Source organism: Equus quagga, chromosome 7 (assembly GCF_021613505.1).
Source record: "Equus quagga isolate Etosha38 chromosome 7, UCLA_HA_Equagga_1.0, whole genome shotgun sequence".
NCBI classification, from domain to species: Eukaryota; Metazoa; Chordata; class Mammalia; order Perissodactyla; family Equidae; genus Equus; species Equus quagga.
In genome coordinates this window covers 20,951,047-20,971,006 of record NC_060273.1, presented here as the reverse complement: position 1 = coordinate 20,971,006, position 19,960 = coordinate 20,951,047, and the positions used below count along the sequence as shown (strand labels likewise).

The 19,960-nt window shown below is 45.3% G+C and overlaps 1 protein-coding gene across 3 annotated transcripts in view; it reads right to left on the bottom strand.

The window, feature by feature from the left end:
* IL21R (interleukin 21 receptor) overlaps positions 1 to 19,960 on the bottom strand; it is a 35,486-nt gene that overhangs the window by 9,079 nt on the left and 6,447 nt on the right. For all 3 annotated transcript variants that reach the window (XM_046665546.1, XM_046665545.1, XM_046665547.1), the window contains 3 exons: positions 5,370 to 5,434; positions 2,935 to 3,037; positions 363 to 562 (listed from right to left, as the gene is read on the bottom strand). In XM_046665546.1, the coding sequence (XP_046521502.1) occupies positions 363 to 562; positions 2,935 to 3,037; positions 5,370 to 5,418 (352 nt within the window). In that variant the 5' untranslated portion in view covers positions 5,419 to 5,434. The remainder of the gene's footprint in view (positions 1 to 362; positions 563 to 2,934; positions 3,038 to 5,369; positions 5,435 to 19,960) is intronic.

Below are 19,960 nucleotides of genomic sequence, written 5' to 3'. Positions count from 1 at the left end.
TCATTGTCCCCACTTGCCTCATAATGGGAACAGAATCCTAGAGGGTCAGGGTTAAAAGGGCCCTCACTCTACAAATAGGGAACCAGTCAAGGTCACAGACAGGCAGAGGCTGAGCCAGCAGGGCGGCCCGAGGTCCTGGGCCCCAGGCCAGCTCCTCCTCATCCCCCTGCTGCCTCTCTGGTTAAGGCCACACCTAGTTACCAACCGCCACCTTCCCAGGCAGCGGTGCCTCTAAAGAGCGGAACTCTAGGAGCCATGAGGGCGGGGACAGGGCAGCGCTGCTGGGGGTCAGGCGGCCCAGGGGCAGGAGGCCCAGCCCCCACCTGGGTTCTCCTCAGCTCTGGGGGCCCAGGGGTACTCACTGCTTTTCGCTAGGACAAAGCTGCCGCACTCCTGGGAGTGGTTGCCAGACTGGTCTGTCATGTTGACAGTGAAGATGTCGTCGGCCATGAAGGGGAACACGTCCATGTGACACGTGTACTCTGTGTGCGTGGCATTGTGGGCGGAGCGGCCGAGGCTGCAGGAGGTGACCTCATCCTCCAGTTCTCCGTACGGGTCTTGCCTTCAAGGACAGAACAGCGGGTCATGGCTGCAGGCCGGCAGGACTCGGTGCACAGGGGCAGGGCAGAAGCCCACAGTCTTGGGGCTGGAAGGGATTTCAGGCGGGGTGGGGGTCATCTGGCCAATCCTTTCTCAGGGAAGGTACCCCGCCCCCCAGAGCATCCCTGATGGACTGTGTCCAGGCTCGGCTTGCACACCTCCACGGGACCAGGAACTCACTATCTCATTTAGGGCAGCAACTGTCAACTTTGGAAATTTGGGCCATTGCTTGAACCGAGCCTAAGTCTGCCCCTGTCAGTTTCATCAACTGGATCCCTGCAAGAGGAAGGCTGCGAAGCATTTCAGGTCTCCTTCTGACCCTCCTTCCACCCAACACCCGCTCAATACCCAAGAAGTGCCTGTGTTGAGGGCCAAGACAAGAGCCAAATGAACCTCATTTTCTGCTCTAGGTGAACTTCCAGCGAGGCTTTTGGCGTGGAGCTGGGGGAAATGCTCTGGCTTTGTAACTCCCACTGGGCAGAAATGATGGGTTTTGAAGTATGTATTGGAGTTCGCCAGATATTTATTTCCCTACCTACATCCTCAGGCTCTGAACACGACCACCCTCCAGGGCCAATTGGATGTGTGGGCTCAGTTCTTTGCTAAAGATTTGCTGGAAGAGAAACGTATGCTGGGACCACTGTAATGGCTATCTGGTGGGGTCCCTGCCTTGCCCGTCCACCTTGCAATCTATCCCTCTTGCACAGCAGCCAGGGGGACCCTTAAAAACTCCCTGCCACCTTCCAGTGGCGTCACACCATACCATCTGGCCCCTGCCCGCCTCTTGCCTCCCTTGCTTGTTATTCTCCCCCATGCTGACTCATTCTGCTGGCCACACGGACCTCCTCGCTATTCCTCAAGCTCACCACCTCTTCCCCCTCAGGGCCTTTGCACATGCACTGCCCTCGCCTAGAACACCCTTTCTCCAGCTCACTGGTGCCGCCTTCTTATGCAGAGAGGTCTGCCCTGGCCATCCTGGCTAAGATAGACCCTCACCCGTGTCACTCGCTCTCTGCCCCGCCTCCAGGATGCACTGCTTTGTAGCACTCATGGGTCTCAGAAAGCATCCTGTCGGTTGTTTATATATTTATCGTCTGTCTCCCAGCCACTCCCACTGCCGTACGTCAGCTCCAGGACATCTGGGACCTTGTCAGTCTTAGGCTCTGCTGAGCCCCCAGTGATTACAAGTGTCTGGCAGGAGCTTAATAAATGTGTTCTGAATGAATGAATGAATGAATTGATGACGACAGAATGAAAGCCAGTTTCTCTGTATCCTGAGCAGCGTATTGACCAAGAGTCTCTCCTTGACCAAACTCCACCCAGGCTCCTCTGACTCTCTTCTCACCCCGGCCCCGGCTTTGGGCTTCCGTGCTGGCTCTGCCTTGTCTAATTTTAGCAGGACTCCTGCTGAGTCAGTTTAGCCAGAATCCCCATCCTCGACCTCTGATCGGGCTCCTCATGCCCCACCGTCACCCAGCTGATGTCTGATCACCTGGCAGCCTTCAGCAAGAATCTCGTTAGGTCGGCTTAGCTAGAGCCCTCACCCACCCTTGACGTTGCCTCTTAGTAATTTCCTGTCCACTGACCCCCCCACCCTGTTCCTTGGCTACAAATTTCCTTATTATATTCAGAGCCCAATCTCTCCCCTCACTGCAGAACCCCACGCAGCGGCCCCAACACCTATTGTGATGGCCCTCAGTAAAGTCTGCCTCAGCATTCTTTAACAAGTGTCATGAATAATATTTTCTTTAACAATAGGGACTAACAGGGACCCATGGATTTGGAGCCAGGCTGCCTGTGTTTGAATCCCAGGTCTGCAATTCACTGGCTATGTGACCTTGGGCAAGTTGCATAACCTCTCTGAACTGCAGTGACTTCTTTTGTAAAATGACAGTAGTAATTGTGAGGATTGGAAGGGACATAGCAGGCTGCCGGCATGTACTAAGTACTCAGAAAAATCACTTGGGATTCTGGCTGTCTCGGGTCTCAAAACCAGTCAGGCCGGTGTGGGCGAGAGAGTACGGCCTTTGGAGCTGGACAGAGCTGCCCTGTGGCCTCTCAACGGCGTGCTCTGGACAAGTCCTGTGAGCCCCACCTGGTCGTCTGTAAGAGGGCACGGTCGTTCCCCGCTCACGGTCTTTCTCCAGGTGAAGCCAAATGCTGTTGGTGAAATCGTTGAGCCCCCGTGAAGTGGCAGCTATGATTTTTATTGCTAAACTACCTGCCTGGCACACAGTAGGTCCAACATGGTCTGTGGTCTCCTATGGTCCTGTCCCACCCCTCCAGGGGCTACGCTGAGCAGCAGCCCAGGGCTGGTGAGGCCCCGCCACTCACCAGGCGAGGACGAGCGTGCCAGGGTGGAGGGTCCATGTCTCCAGGATACAGGTGACCGTCTGGAGGTAATCCGTGTAGCAGACAAGGTCTGAGCAGCCCCAGGCTGGAGGGTCAGGGAGACAGAGGTTTCGGTGTGGGGCTGGCTGGGGGCTACAGGGCTCCCCACTCCCTCACCCTCTCAAGGGCTGGAAGATGAGTAGAAGCAGAGGTCCCAGGGCCAGGATGAACATGGGGACCCAGGGACCACCAAGATGTGCGCCTGGGGCAAAGGGGTGCTTGCCAGCTGAGAATTCCTTGTTTGAGCCCCCAGTTTCCCGGGTGGCTATGGGGACAAGACACTCGTAATGTGAAGCGTAAGAGGCGAAGCGACTCCTCCGCAGCACCCCCCTCCCCTGCCATGTCCAGCCTCCTGGACAGCGTCCCTGCAGCCCGCGCGTCTCAGGAGCTGCGTCCTGAGCTCCCCACAGGCGGGGGCACGGCTTCGTACATGCGGGAGGGCAGCCGGAGACCCCTGGGGGCCGCGGCCGCAGCTCCTCCGAGCCGGGAGCCGCCGGAGCCCCCCAGGCGGAACCCCCAAGGCGGCTAGGGCCGCGCAGCTGGACGGGAGACGTGGGCGCCTGAAGCTGCCCCGCCCCAGCACCGATTGTGTCACTCTTGTTCTAAAAATATAACGGTCGGTCACAATCTAAATTTCAAGCGTCTGAGAAAGTAAAGCTTTAGTTTAGTTTTGTAAGATCAAGTGCGAACTCTGCTATTTCCCCCCACCATTTACCAGAAATTTGTTCCTCTTTTTAAGTGGAGTCATTGTTAGTGGCTTTTCCTTATGTTTCCTTGACTAATGAAGATGCAGGGGCAGTGTGCTCCCTGCCTGAGCCTCACGCTAGGTCCGAGGCGGGATTCGGTGCCAAGATCACTGTCATCGGAAACACCCTCCAGTCCAGTCTCGCTGCGCGTGTAGGATGCGAACCCCGAGGCACCCACACGGACCCCATCTCTCGTCTCTCTCTCGGCCCGGGCTGCTGCACACTCGCCCGGGAAGGGCAGAATGTCAGCTGTGCTCCTTCTTCACATCCGCAGACGTGGCAGACATTGCTAATCGATCATCACTCTCTCTCCATTGGGTGTGACCCCAGAATCCTTCTCAACACAGTTCTCCCGGCAGCCACTACGGAGGGATCTGAGTTGTGGAAGCGAGTCCTGCGCTAGGAGGAGGCTTCCGTCAGGGAGGAACACGGGGCCTGTCAGCGGGCACACAGGGGCTAGTTCAGACACTTTGTGGAGGAAAGAGGACTGGTTTGGGCAGGACCTAAACCCAGGCTGCAGGAGCCGCCGTGTGGCTGTGTGTTTTCAGAGTTCATATCCTGGTTGTTCTCTCCAGCGTTCCAGAAGTCAGAGAGGAGCTGCCATTCATAGCTAGGCTCAAGGCCACCAAGGACAGTACTTGTCCCAAACTTGGAATGAAACATTGGGGAGGAGACAGCAGCCCCTGAACCAGCATGGAGGTAGCACTGGGGACAAGAGGCAGTAAAAACCCAGTCACCTGGTCAGTACCAGATCCCTGGGCAGAGAGCCCCAGGGCTGTCCCTCGCCCAGGGCTGTCAGAGCATGCAGGAGGCGGAGAGAGGCATGAAGAGTGGCCACGACCCACGGATGCTCCCAGGCCGTGGTGGGTGATCCGAGGGCCGTTAGAGCCAGGACGGGCTGCTGTCACTCAGAAAGGGAGAATGAGGAGCCGACATCTGTTTCCTGAGGAGCTGTTTGAGGCTCCAGGTCTTTTGGTAAAAGCCAGAGAGAAATGCCGATGAGGCAGCAGTGTGGCACCTGAGGCCTCCGCCCCAGTCCGGCCTGCGCTCCAGCCTGTGCTGTGGGAAGGTTTCCAGGGTCTCTCGACCCTGGCTGCACCCCACGTTTAACTCCTGGCCTTTCCCAGCTCGCTCTCTAACGTCTCCCTCCGACCACAGCATCTTCTGGGCCTCCAGGGCCCTCCTTCCAAGGCTTTGGCTGCTTTGTCTCCCCCTTCTCTCTCCCCCTGCTGGGGAACATCAGTGCCTGCTGAGCACCCAGTGATTGTTGAAAAATGTCTAGGAGAGTCATTACAGGAGGAGAAACTGAGGTTAGACCACAGGCGGGACTTCCGCACTCTGAGGGTTGGGCACCAGCCAAGGCTGGAACAGAAGGATGAAGCCTCTCGTCCCCCTGGTGAAATGTGAAGACCCAAGCTGGTGGGCTGGGCCGCTTGGGACTCACGAGCCACTCTGGCTCGTGGAGCTCTCTGGTTGGAGGGGTTCTGGTTAATGGAGAGCTGGCCGCTTGACCTGTGTAGGCTTCCAGTGGACAGATGCCGTAGACGCCGACCCTGTGGCCTCTAGCTGTGCTCTGGAGCCGCAGGCCAGCCCAGCCCCTCCCCACCTGCAGACCATGAGGCAGCTACTCACCACCCTGGAGCATCAGCAGGAGCCAAGGGATAGCCCAGCCACGCAGCATGCTGCCTCCCGGGAACCTGGAAGAGATGCACAGCGAGAAGGTGGGCCCGGGCCTGGGGACCAGGGGACCCTCAACAGCATCCCTCTGGTCCCCAGCCCTTCTTTGGAAGACTTGCCTTAGGTTCTTGGATTTGTCTCAGAAAAACAGGAATTCAAGGAGGCTGGATGCTACCAAGGATTCCTGCCCTTTAGACATGGCTGATTCGCCCCTTGGGGCCCACCCACTTCTCCTACCTTCCTCCAGTGACCCTTAACAGTCACAAATCAGAGGCGAATCTAAAGAGGGAGGAGCTCAATGCCCCTCAGCCCTGCGAGGCCTGTTGACGCAGGATGGTGCGTGGAGTTAAATGGGGGCATTTATCCATCCAAAAAAGAAAAGAGGGAGGAGGAGGAGGGCACGAGGGGAAACTGGTTTGGAAAGTGGCATCTGATGAGGAGCAACCTTGAGTCCTCCTTCCCAAGAAACACCCAGGTTGACGTTAGCCCAGTAGACTGGCTTCCTACTGAATAACAAATTCAAGATCAGCCCACAAAGGAGACGCCTACTGGAAACTAAGATAAGGTTAGCCCAATAATGAGGCTTCTTGCACAATCCAGAGCCCAGGTTAGCTCACTAGAGAGCACACTGGGGACCAGGGCCCGACCAAACGAAGGCATCCTGGACTCACTGATTCTGGGTGAGATGGAGAAGAGACCTCTTTGGAGAACAGAAAGAGCCTATCTGGGGAGAGCGACCTTTGGTGCCTCTAGCAGAGGAGCAACGCACAAGGGGGCAACGCCAGGCTCTAGCTGGTTCTATGCCCGTTGCACCCCCAGCTCTGTGTCTGCTTGGGGAGGTGCCGGTCACAGGCCCGTGCATCCACCTGCCCGGCTCAGGGCATGGACAGGGTGGAGCTGGAACTAGGGCCGAGAGGGATGACCCATCCAGGGACCAAGTCACAGCCATGGCTTCCTCCGGATGCCATCTCTGGGCCCACGTGGGAAGAGCCCCCACCTGGATTCCCCCCGATCCTACTCTGGCCCCATTGAGAGCTCCCTAACAAGTCACCAAGCGGGCAGTGGTGAAGGGCACAGAGAGGTCCAGATTACCAGCTGTGTGGCTCCGGGCCTGTCACTTCCCCTCTCTGAGCCTTGAAAAGTAGAGACAGTAAAGCCTACGTCCAGGATTCTTGTGAGAATTCAAGGAAGCACTTTGCAGAAAACCCTGGGCATGACCCCTGACACGTACACACTCAAGAAACAGCTGTGATTGACATGCATTTAGAGCATCAGAAGTGAGGGGTCCCCAGAATGCTCTAGACAAGGAGTCCACAATTTCTCACCCTCTAAATGTTGGCCATGTTTGTAGATCATGCATACTGTTATTTATTTAATACGTTTTCTAGAAATGAATTCACTTAAAATTTAACTCCAACCCCTTCCTAAGCAATAATATCCATTATTGTGTGTTTTTCCCCCAACACACTTTAAAATGAATAACAGCACTATTAAAATAAAATAATGGGGCAAATACCATTTAAATCTGCTGTAAGGAACACTGATCTCACCCGGCCCCAAGGCTGCAGGAGCCTTCTGTTATCACACTTTGAGGCTTCCGCCTCAGTCCCAGGTGGTGGAGTCCGTCTCCACCCCTCACTAGTGTGTCCACCCTGTGACCCCAGCCCCAGCACAAGGCCTGGCATAGCACTGTCCATGTCCCTCCCCAGCGGCTCCATCTCAACCACAGGATAAATAAGGCACCAAACCCTTTGCCCAGATCCAAGGCTCTTCATCCCTCCAAATTCCTCAGCTCTGCACAAACCACATGCAGGCCCCAGGGGCTGGAGAGGATGCATCTGCTTCTGTCTGCTTGGCATCTCTTCACCTTATATGAAGAGCTTCCCAGACTGGAGCTGCCTCTCTGTGGTCTGAGTGGAGCTGACTTGAACCCCTGCTCCACAGGGTGGACACCAGACCCAGGCCTGTTTGGTAAAGCACCCCACCTGCCTAGACCCAGTGAATGGGTCAGAGTTGGACGCCAATTCAGGCAAGCCCAATGAGAGCAGCCAGGGAAGTTTTTCTAGAACTCTAGTAAAGAGATAATTTTGGGGGTGCCTGCTGGAGGCTAGTAGCCATCTTTGTCACCTCTTAGAGAGACCCTGCCTGAAAATGATGCTAATACTGAGAAATGCAGACCCAGAGTTCCCAGGGCATCATTTGAGGACCTGGATCCAGCCATATCTGATGTCCATACCTGGACTTTTCATTTACATAAGCCAAAAAACATCTATTTCGCTCAAGCATATTGAACTATGTTTCTGTTGCTTGCCACCAAAGATATCTGATACAGTGAAATAGAGCAAAGTGGCCAGAATTTGAAGCCACAGCATCTTGGAGCAAATAATGGCTCTTCTCTGGACTTCTCTCTGACCTCAGTTATCATCTCTAAAATGGGGACAATAATGCCCACTATAGCTGGCAGTTAAGAAGAGTCAGTGGGCAAGCAGAGGTGACAGTGCTCTGTGAACTGTAAAATGCTATACGAAGATGCTGGGTTCTTGCCATTACTGGCCTGCTGCTCTGAATGACTCCCCATCCCCCCAGCACCCCAGGCCCTGTCATGCCTCTCGTGCCTTTGCATGAGGCAAATTCTCATGCTAAGTCTTCTCCTTGGACACCTCTCCCCCTCCCATCACTCTCAGCTCAGCCTTCATGGTCCACCTACACTATCCTTGCATCCATGAAGCCATGTTGGAATGTTCCAGAACTCCCACCACTAACTGCCTTCAAGGTTTTCACCAGTGCTGTTATCTACTTGCTATTTATTTTTAACTGACCTCCCAGTTTTTGCTCCAATAAACCTCTCAAAAGAAAATGTAATATCACAGTGATGGTATCACTACCATCAACAGGTAACTAGTATGAAATAGAGGGGAGGTGGGCGCCACAGTGGTTAAAATAGACTCGGGGCCACCTGTCCTGGTTCAAATCCTGGCACTGCCATTTACAGGCTGTGTGACCTCAGGAAGTTCACTTAACCTTTCTGGGCCTGAGTAATCTAAAGTGGAGATGATAATAACAGGATCTACCTCAGAGGGTCCCAGGGAAAATTAAATTTGTCAGTATTTGTAAAGCGTTTGGAAGAGTGCCTGGCATTTAGTAGATGTTTTATAAGTGTTTCTTAAACAAAACAATCCACTTACCATAAAACTAAATACAATGAAATGTGAAAACTCAATATAAGGAAAACAAAAGGCAGTAGATGACTTTTAGGGAGATAGAATGCCTTGACTCTCAGGAATTGGAGATCTGGTTTGCCTTTGTTTAAAAAGGAGGATCAAAGAGTGTCAGAGAGGCATTTGAGGCATCCGGCACCAAGCTAAGATTCTCACCCCTCCTGGTCAGAGGATTGAAAGAAGGTTGAAAAGGGTCTAACTCTCTCACTAGGGGGCCTGGGGACATTTCACATCATCTAAAATAAGCCACTTGGTTCTGGGGAGCATCGTCCTTGAACAACAAATTCTTCCAGTGCTCCTGCACACCGGCTGGGGAGCCCTCCCCGTCCCAGCGTCCTCGCTGCCCGGAATCCATCCCTTTATGGGTTTCCCCACTCTGGCTGACTCCCGAGGGCAACAGACACTTCCTCCCCAGATGGCCAGCAGACCAGCAGGTGTGCTTCCTGAACCAAGGACAGAGGTGCCCTAGGGCCTTCCTGCCGTGGGAGGCCCTGTAGCAGCACCTGCCTCTGCAGTCTCCTGCAGAGGAGACAAGAGCACCTGGTGTGGAGTCCATCAGGCCCCAGCTGTGTGTCCTTGAGTAAGTTCATGAGTCTCTGTTTTCTCATCTGTAAAATGGGGGTCACGACTCTTTGCTGCGGGTTTGCTGTAAGCACTAAGTCATCAGTGCTTGTGAAGCATCCCGCACAGTGCTGGATGGGCCAGAGCCCTGCAGGGGTGTGCATCCACCAGGCTCCAGCGCCGGGACATGACCTCTAGGGTTGTGGTAATTCAGTAAAAAGGTGGCCAGATTTCAGGAGATTCTGGGGAAGAGGAGAAGGTTGGGGGTAGGAAGTAAGACTGAAGTAGGTGCTGTGGAGACTATGACGTGCTTAACTTCGCAGTCAACAGGGAAAGGCAAATAAAAAGCACGATGACATACCATTTTAATTTTATCAGATTGGCAGAACGTAAGCGTCCGACAGCATCACATGTTGCCGAGGACGTGGTGTAATGGGGACCCTCACTCACAGCTAGTGGGGTGTAAATTAATACTGTTGGTCTGGAAAAGAGTTTGGCATGGTCTCATGAACCTGAGCAGATGCCTGCCCCGAGACCCAGTGATTTCACTACCATGCTTCACGAACAAGAAGCATAGGCAGAAATGTTTATAAGAGCATTGACTTTAATAGTGAAAAACTGGAAACAACCTAAATACCTGAATAGATAAATTGTGGTGTAATCACTCAATGTGAAAATGAATCATACCTTCACACAACAAAGAAAATGACTCTTACACACAAAATGTGGAGTGAAAAAAATGAGAGAAGAACATATGCATAACAGCACCATCTATGTCACACTGAACCGTGTAAAACAGCTCTCTCTCTCTATTGTTAGGTGAGGACACGTGTCCTGAAAGTGTAGAGAAATTCAAGGGGGTGATAAACATCAAGCTTTGGATAGTGTAGAAAAGGAGGAGATGTATGGGGGGGGCGTGGTTTCAGGGGCCTCAATAGTTTGGTAAAACTGAGTGAAGTTACCATAGGTGTTGATTATATTATTCTTTGTACCTTTTTGTATGTAGAGACTATTTCATAACATTTTAAATGTAAGTGAATGTTAGGTTGGTAAAATAAAATGCGGAGAGGGACTTCCACTTCTGGCTATGATGGAGGAGCTGGTATCAGACTAATCCTAGTACTGAGAACAACTACTCTGCAAGAAAACACCGTTAACAGGCATGAGAAAGCAACCAAGTTAGATGGTACTTAAGAGGCCAGGGTGCCAGAGAGAAGGAAAACGCATTGAAATTCTGCATGCAATTTCACCTTAAAGAATTTGTCAAGTCATTATGAATGAGTTGCATACCAAGAAAACTGGCAGAAAGCATCTGGTGATAGGCTAAAAACCTAAGAAGAGATTTTGGCAGTTTCACAATGCTGAGGGAAGAATTGGAGTTCAAGGCCTGGCAAGATAGATAGGCCCTGGTAAATACCCAGTTATTTGGGAAATGCCTTGGGAAAATGCTTATGCCTCATGCCCTGGGAATAAGGAAAAATCAGAAATAGTTCAGCCTTGACTGCATTAAAGTGATCTGACTATTTGCTGTATGTCTGCTAGATATTTATGCTAGAAAATTAAAATATATCTGGAAAAAGTTAGCTTTATCCAAAGCTTCTATATTTCTCATTCACAATGTCCAGCATTCAATTAAATTGACAAGGCAAACCAGAAAACAGTAGCAAATGACCAAAAATCAAGCAGAAAAAAGACAATAGAAACAGACACATAGGTGATTCAGAAAATGGTATTATCAGACATAATTTTAAATAACTGTGATTAATATGTTCAAGGATTCCACCAGAAATATGGAATATATTTAAAAGTAGAAATCCTAGAACTGAAAAATACAATAATTGAAATTTGTAAGACCTGAGTAGAAGGATTTAGCAACAGATTAGAAACAGCAGGAGAGGACTGGTGAACTGGAAGATTGGCCTGTGGAAGAAATACTCAGACTGAAGTGCACAGAGAAACAAATGTTTAAAAAATACAGAAAAGAGCAGAAGAGACATCTGAGACATCATGAAAAGGTCTAACATACATGTATTTGGAGTTCAGAAAGAGGAGAGAGAACAACTCAGAAGCAATAATAGAGATACTAGTTAAGACTTTTTCAAAACTATCAAAAGACAGTAAATCATAGATTCAAGAAGTTCTACAAACCCCCCAAAAGGACAAATACAAAGAAAATCACATCTAGGCACATCCTAGAAAAACTATTTTAAAAATTAAAGATGAAGATATACTTGAAAAACAACTTAGAATTTTATATCCAGCAAAAATATCCTTCAAAAAAGAAGGTAAACGCAATACTACAAAAGGGTCTACTGAAGACTCCACAGTTAACATCATACTTAATGATGAAAAACTGAAAGTTTCCCCTCTAAGATCATAAACAAGACAAGGATGTCCACTCTCATGACTTCTGTTAAACATTGTACTGGAGGTTCTAGCCAAGAAAATTAGTCAAGAAAAGGAAATAAAAGGCATCCAGATTGGAAAGGAAGAAATTAAGTGTTTCTGTTTGCAGATAATATGATCTTGATTATACAACATCCTAAGGAAACCACTCGAAAAACAAAATGAAAGAAAACAAATGAACAAGCAAACTAACTATTAGGACTAATAAGTGAGTAGAGCAAGATTGCAGGATACAAGATCCATATACAAAATCAACTGTATTCTTGTATACTAGGAATGGACAATCTGAAAATGAAATTAAGAAAGTATTTTCATTTACAATGACACCAAAAAAATAAAATAGGAAGTTTATTTTTGAATGAAATGCAAGACTTGTAAAGTGACTACTACAAAACCTTGTTGAAAGAAAGCTAGAAGATGTAAATAAATACACATATATCCCGTGTTCATGGATTGGGAGACAATATTATTAAAATGACTCCCAAAATGACCTATAGATTCAAAGTAATCCCTGTCAAAATCCCAGCTGACTCTTTGGCAGAAATTGACATGCTGATCCTAAAATTCATCTGGGAAAGTAAAGGACCAGAGAAGACAAAAAAATCTTGAAAAAGAAGAACACAGTTGGAGAACTTAGACTTCTCAACTTCAAAGCTTACTGAAAAGTCACATTAATCAATACAGTGTGGTACTGCGTTACACATAGACATACAGATCAATGGAATCAAACTGAGAGTCCGGGAAGAAGCTCATACGTTTATGTTCAATTGATGTCTGACAAGGAGGCCAACACAATTTAATTAGGGGAAAGAATAGTCTTTAAAACAGATGGTGTTGGAACAACAGGAGATCCACAAGCAATAGGATAAAATTGGACTCCTGTCTCACACCAGATACAAAGATTAATTTAAAATGGACCATAAGAGGTAAGAAGGCAGTTCTACCCAGCTGTAAGAGGTAAGGTGTAAATCTCTATGACCTTATATCAGACAATAGTTTCTTAGATATGACACCAAAAGCGCATGCAACCAAAGAAAAAATAGACATATTGGACTATTTCAAATTTTAAAAATTTTCTCCTTCAAAAGACACTACCAAGAAAGTGAAAAGGTAATATACAGAATGGGAAAAAAATACTTACAGATCATATACTTGTTAGGGGTCTAGTACTCAGAATATCGTAAAGAACCCTTACAACTCAAGATCTACAAAACAACCTAATTTTAAAATGTGCAGAAGATTTGAGTAGACCTTTCTCTAAAGAAGATATACTGATAACCAATAAACACGTGAAAAGAGGCTCATCCTCACTAGTCACTACCGAAATGCAAATAAAGATCACAATGTGGTACCACTTCACACCCACTAGATGGCTATTTTAAGAAAAGGCAAACAGTATGGGTGAGGGTGTGGAGAAGTTGGAACCCTTATACTGATATGTTGCTGATGGGAATGTAAAATGGTGCAGCTGCTGTGGAAAAGTTTTGTGGTTCCTCAAAAAGTTAATGTAGTGTTACGACATGACCAAGCAATTTGACTATGATTCTATTTTGTATGAAATGTCCAGACGAGGCAAATCCATAGAGACAAAATGTAAATCAGTGGTTCCAGGGGCTGGATCTTTGCAGGGAGGGGGAATGAGCAGTGACTGGTAATGGGTCTGGGGTTTTTTGGAGTGATGAAAATGTCCTGCAGTTAAAGAGTGGTGATGGTTGCACAACTCTGTGAATATACTAAAGCCCACTTAATTGTACGCTTTAAAAGAGTGAATTTTATGCTATGTGAATTAGACCTTAATTACAAATTTTTTTAAGTGAAAGCAAAATACAGATATTTTTCAGACCAAAAAAAGAAAAAAAGAAGCTGAGAGAACTTGTCACTGGTAGACCTGCATCAAAAGATATACTAAAGAGAGTTTTTTGGGCAAAAAGAAAATAATCCCAGATGGGAAGCAAAGTACTGTAGAAAGGAAGGAAGAGCAATAGAGAGTATTATGAATATAAATGAGTATTAATTGCTTAAAATAATGATACTGTCTTACTAAATTTAGACTATATGAAGAATTAAAATACATCACCATGCTCCTCCAAAAGTAAGAAGGGGTGAATAAAGTTGAAGGTCAGTGTATAGTCTGGGAAGTAATGAAAGTACTGATACAAGGTAGATGCCATATAATCAAGTATGCATGTTGTCATCTCTAAGAAAGCACTAGAGGAATTATAAGAGAAGGAATAATAACAAACTAATATACAGGAAACATAATAAGGTATAAAACTTTGTTCTAAAAAATGGGACAAAGAAGAAGAAAAAAATGAACAAAGAATAAATGGTACGAAAGGGAAACAAATAGCATGATGGCAGACTCGACCCCAGACACACGAGCACTTTCATTAAATGTAAATGAACTGAACACTGGAATTCAAGACTTAACCTTGATATCAAAGTTTGACCTTTAAATAAAGTAAAATTGTAGGTCAATCTCTCTCATAAATATACATACAAAAATTCTAAACAAAATCTCAACAAATCAAGTATAATGATATACACAAAAGTAGATACACGTCATTATCACAGAAAGTTTATTTCAGAAATGCAAGGTTAGTTTGACATTTGAAAATCAGTAATGTATTTCACCACATTAACAATAAAAAAAGGAGATTTATATGGTAATTTAATAGGTTCGGAAAACACATTTAATAAGTTGCAACTCCCATTCATGATTTTTTTAACACTCCCAGAAAACCAGGAATAGAAGGAATCTTCTTTAACCTGATAAGGAGCACAAATACACACACACACACACACGCACGCACATGCATACTATGTATATGCAGGTAGCATTATCCCTAATGGCCAAATTTGGAACACTCTATCCTTGAAGGCAAGAAAAAGACAAGAACGTCTTGTGCTGGACGGCCTAGTCAATGCAATAAGGCAAGAAAAATAAATAAATTTAAGAAGATTAGAAAGCTATGAGGATTGGAATGACATGAGGATGTGAAGATTGAGCACTTGACAGATAAACTGTTAGAATAATAATTGCTAAACAAGGGCACTGAATAGGAGATCAATACAAAAAATCTATTGTCTTTCTAAAGATCAAAAAAATTGGCAAACCTTTAGCTAGACTAAGAAAAAAGAGAGAAGACTCAAATAACTCAGAAAAGAAAGAGAAGACAGTGCAACTGTTGTCACAGAAATATAAAGAATTATAAGAGACTATTGTGAATCATTATACACCAACCAGCTTGATAATGTAGAAGAAATGGATAAATTCCTAAAAATATAACCTACCGAGACTGAATTATGAAGAAATATAAAATTTGAACAGATCTGTAACTAGTAAGGAGATTGAATCAGTAATAAAATACCTCCCAACCAGATAACAGCACTGGAGAATTCTACCAAACATTTAAAGAAAAATTAATGCCAATTCTTCTCAAACCCTTCTAAAAATTGAACAGAGGTAAACATTTCCAGACTCATTTCATGAGGCCAGCATTACCCTGATACCAAAGCCAGACAAAGAAAACACCAGACCAATATCTCTGATGAATATTGACACAAAAATCCTCAACAAGGGCCAGCCCCAGTGTCCTAGTGGTGAGGTTTGGTGTGCTTGGCTTCTGTGGCCCCGGTTTAGTTCCCAGGCACAGACCTACACCACTCCTCTGTCAGTGGCCATGCTGTGGCAGTGGCTCACATGTAAAAAGAGGAAGATTGGCAGTGAATGTTAGCTCAGGGCAAATCTTCCTCAGCACACACACAAAAAAACAACCTCAACAAAATACTAGCAAACTGAATTCAACAACACATCATAAAGGATTATACACCATGACTAAGTGGGATTTAACCTTGCTGGGGGGGGCAAGGATAGTTCAACATATAAAAATACACCACATTAACAGAACAAAGAACGAAAATCACATATCATTTCAATTGATGTAGAAAATCACTTGACAAAATTCAACACCTTTTCATGATAAAGACATTCAGCAAACCAGGAATGGAAGGAAATTATCTTGACATAATAAAGGACATAGATGAAAGCCCAGAGCTAAATGATGAAAAACCGAAATCTTTTCCTCTACGATCAGGAGCATAGCAAGAATGAACACTCTTGCCACTTCTATTTAACAGAATACTGGAAGTCCTAGCCAAAGCAATCAGGCAAGATAAAGAAATAAGACGCAGTCAAATTGGAAAGGAAAAAGTAAAATTCTCTCTTTCGCAGATGACATGAACTTATATACAGAAAACTTTAAAGATTCTACACACAAACTGTTGACTAATAAACTCAGCGAGACAGCAGGATATAAAATTCACACTCAAAAATTTGCATTTCTATATACTAAAAATGAAGAAGTCAAAAGGGAAATGAAGAAAACAATACCAACTACAATAGCATCAGAAAAAGTAAGATACCTAGGAATACATTTAACCAAGAAGGCAAAAAATCTTGTATACTGAAAACTACAAAACATTGCTGAATGAAATTAAAGAAAACACAAACAAATGGAAAGACATTTCATGTTCACAGATTGGAACACTTAGTGCTGTTAAAATGTCCAAAGTGATCGACAGATTCAATGCCATCTCTGTCAAAATCCCAATGGCATTTTTTGCAGAAATAAAAACAAACCGTCCTAAAATTCATGTGGAATCTCAAAGGATCCCAAATAACCAAAACAATCTTGAGAAAGCACAAAGCTGGAAGCCTCACATTTACTGATTTCAAACATATTACCAAGCTACAGTAGTCAAAGTAGGTATTGGCATTGGCATGAAGACAGACAAAGTAGGTATTGATGTAAAAACAGGCATAGAGGCCAACAGAACAGAGCAGAGAGCCTAGAAATAAACCTTGTGTACATAGTCCGTGATCTACAACAAGGGTGCCAAGACGACCCAAAGGGGAGAGGATAGTCTCTTCAACAAATGGTTTTGGGAAAACTGAATATCCACAAGAAAAAAATATCAAGGTGGACTCATATTAAATCATATACGAAAACTAATTCAAAATTAATTAGAGACCTACCTGTAAGATCTGAAACTATAAAACTCCTAGAAGAAAACATAGGGGAAACTTCATGACATTGGGCTTGGAGGTTATTCCTTGGTTATGACACCTAAAGCACAAGCAAAAAGCAAATGTAGACAAATAGAACTGCTTCAAACTTAAAAATTTCTGTGCAGCAGAGGAAATAACCAACAGAGTGAAAGGGTAACCTACAGAATGACAGAAAATATTTGCAAACCGTATACTGGATATATTCAGAATATATGAAGAACTTCTACAACTCGGGAACAAAACAAAACAAATAGCATGATTGAAAAATGGGCAAAGGACTTTGAATAGCTATTTCTCCAAAGAAGATAAACGAATGGCCAATAGGTATATGAAAACATGCTCAGTATCACTAATCATCAGGGAAATGCATATCAGAAGCACAAGGAGTTATCATTTCACACCTGATAGGGTGGCTACTATATTGGTAAGGATATGGAAAAATTGCATCTCTTGCCTAGTGTTGGTGGGATTGTAAAATGGTGCAGACGCTATGGAAAGCAGTATGGAAGTCCCTCAAAAAATTAAAAATGGAATGACCATGTAATCCAGCATCTCACTCTGGGAACATATACAAAGGAATTGAAAATAGGATCTCAAAGAGATGTTTGCACACCCACGTTTATTGCAGCATTATTTACAATTGTCAAGATGTAGAAGGAACCTAAATTCCTCGACTGAAGAAGGGACGAAGAAAATGTCATAGATACATACAATGGAATGTTATTTAGCCTTGAAAAAGGAAATCGTGTCATATGCTACAACATGAATGAACTTTGAGGACGTTATGCTGAGTGAAACAAGCCAATCACTAAAAGACATATGCTGCATGATTCCACCTCTGTGACGTGTCTAAAGTATCCAATTCACAGAAGCAGAAAGTGTAAGGATGGTTGCTGGGGGCTGGGGAGAAGGGGTCATGGGGAGTTGCTGTGCAGTGTGGATAGAACAGGCGAAATGAAAACGCTTTCGAGATCTGTTGTGTAAAACTGTGCATGTAGTTAACAGTACTGTACTGTTGTGGACTATACACTTAAAAATTGTTAAAAAGGTGGGGCTGGCCCCATGGCCGAGTGGTTAAGTTCGCGCGCTCCGCTGCAGGCGGCTCAGTGTTTCGTTGGTTCGAGTCCTGGGCGCGGACATGGCACTGCTCATCAAACCACGCTGAGGCAGCGTCCCACATGCCACAACTAGAAGAACCCACAACGAAGAATACACAGCTATGTACCGGGGGGCTTTGGGAAGAAAAAGGAAAAAATAAAATCTTAAAAAAAAAAAAATTGTTAAAAAGGTAAAAAATATCTCCTGGTTTGTGAAGTCTGAGGCTGGGATGTTCTGCTTTGGGCCACAACACCCTTTCTCATGGGAGTAGCAGAGGAAGAGGTCTTCAGACATTCCAGAAACAAAGGTGGGAAGTCTCCAGCTGGTGGTCAGTTGGAGTGGGCTGGGTTTGGACACTATTTCTCCCTCCATCTGGAACTCCAGCTTAAAAAAGTGTGTCAACAAAGTTAACAAAATGTGAGAAAAAAATCTGTCATATTTCTATACACTAAGAGCAAACATGACATTTAAAAAATTATACAATTTATGTTATCATAAAAAGTCAAATACCCAAGAATAACTCTAATGAAAGATGCACAAGCCCTCTACACAGAAACCTGCAAGACATTAGATAAATTAAACAAAATCTAAATAAATGGAGGGGCATACTATGCTCGTGGGTTGGAAAATTTAATATTTTAAAGATGTCCATCCTCCCCAAATTGAACTAAAGTTTTGATGAAATCCTAAGGTTCAAAAAAGCAAATGCCCTTGGGGCCGGCCCGGTGGCGCAGCAGTTAAGTGCGCACGTTCCACTTCAGCCGCCCGGGGTTCGCCGGTTCGGATCCCGGGTGTGGACATGGCACTGTTTGGCAAGCCATGCTGTGGCAGGCGTCCCACATCTAAAGTAGAGGAAGATGGGCATGGATGTTAGCTCAGGGCCAGTCTTCCTCAGCAAAAAGAGGAGGATTGGAGGCAGACGTTAGCTCAGGGCTAATCCTCCTCCTCCAAAAAAAATAATAATAATAAATTTTTTAAAAAATCCACTGGGGATTTTTTTTTGGTGGAAAATGACAAGCTGATTCTAAAAGTTATATAGAAATGCAAAGGGCAGAGAAAAGTTTAGGCAATCTTGAAGAATAATGTGGCATTGTTGCAAGGAAAAACAAACTGGCCAATGGAAAGGAACAGAGAACCCAGAAACAGACTCACATATATAGCCACTTGATTTTCAACAAAGGCACCACAGCAAAGCTCTGGGGAAATTGTGGTTAAAAAAAAATGATGGTAGATTAATTGGATATTCATATGGAAAAAAACAAACCTTGACCCTCGGCCTCACATCATACATAAAAATGAATTCTGGGTAGATCATAGACCTAAATGTGAGAGGAAAACAATAAAGCATCTAGAAAATAACATAGGATCATATTTTCATGGCCTGAGGGCAGCCAACACTTCTTAAGCAGCACACAGAAAGCTCTAGCCAAAAAGAAAAAGATTTGACAAATTGGACCTCGCTAAAGTAAAGAATTTTTGTCCGTGAAAATATTCCATTAAAGGGCTGGCCTGTGGCTGAGTGGTTAAAGTTCTGCATGCTCTACTTTGGTGGCCCGGGTTCACAGGTTCAGAGCCAGGGCACGTTCCTACTCCACTCATCAGCCATGCTGTGGAGGCGTCCAACACACGAAGTAGAGGAAGATTGGCACGGATATTAGCTCAGGGCTAATCTTCCTCAAGCAAAAAAAAAAAGAGAGAGAGAGAAAGCTTGACAATGGATGTTAGCTTAGGTCAAATCTTCCTCAGCAAAAAAAAAAAAAAATTCTATTAAGAGAATGGAAAAGAAAATGACGTGGGAGGAGATTATATCTATTTATATCTGTATCTATCTGTATATAGTTTCTTTTATATAATTATATATAATTTATACATTTTTGTTTTATAAATAATATATAATATATTATGTATATATATCTGTATCCAGAATATATAACTTCTAAAAAATGATAATAAATAACAGCACTCAATTTTTTAAAAATGCTTAAACAAAAAGCTTAAACAGATACTTCACAGAAGAAGACATCCAAATGGCCAATAAGCATACTCAAAGGTGCTCCAAACCACTACTCACAAGGAATTGCAAATGTACCCCCCACAACTCCACACAGCGATTGTGTGGTCACATGAACCAGAATGGCTAAAATGAAAAAAGAAGTCCGAACTCTGGAAAGGACACGGCGCGACCAAACCTC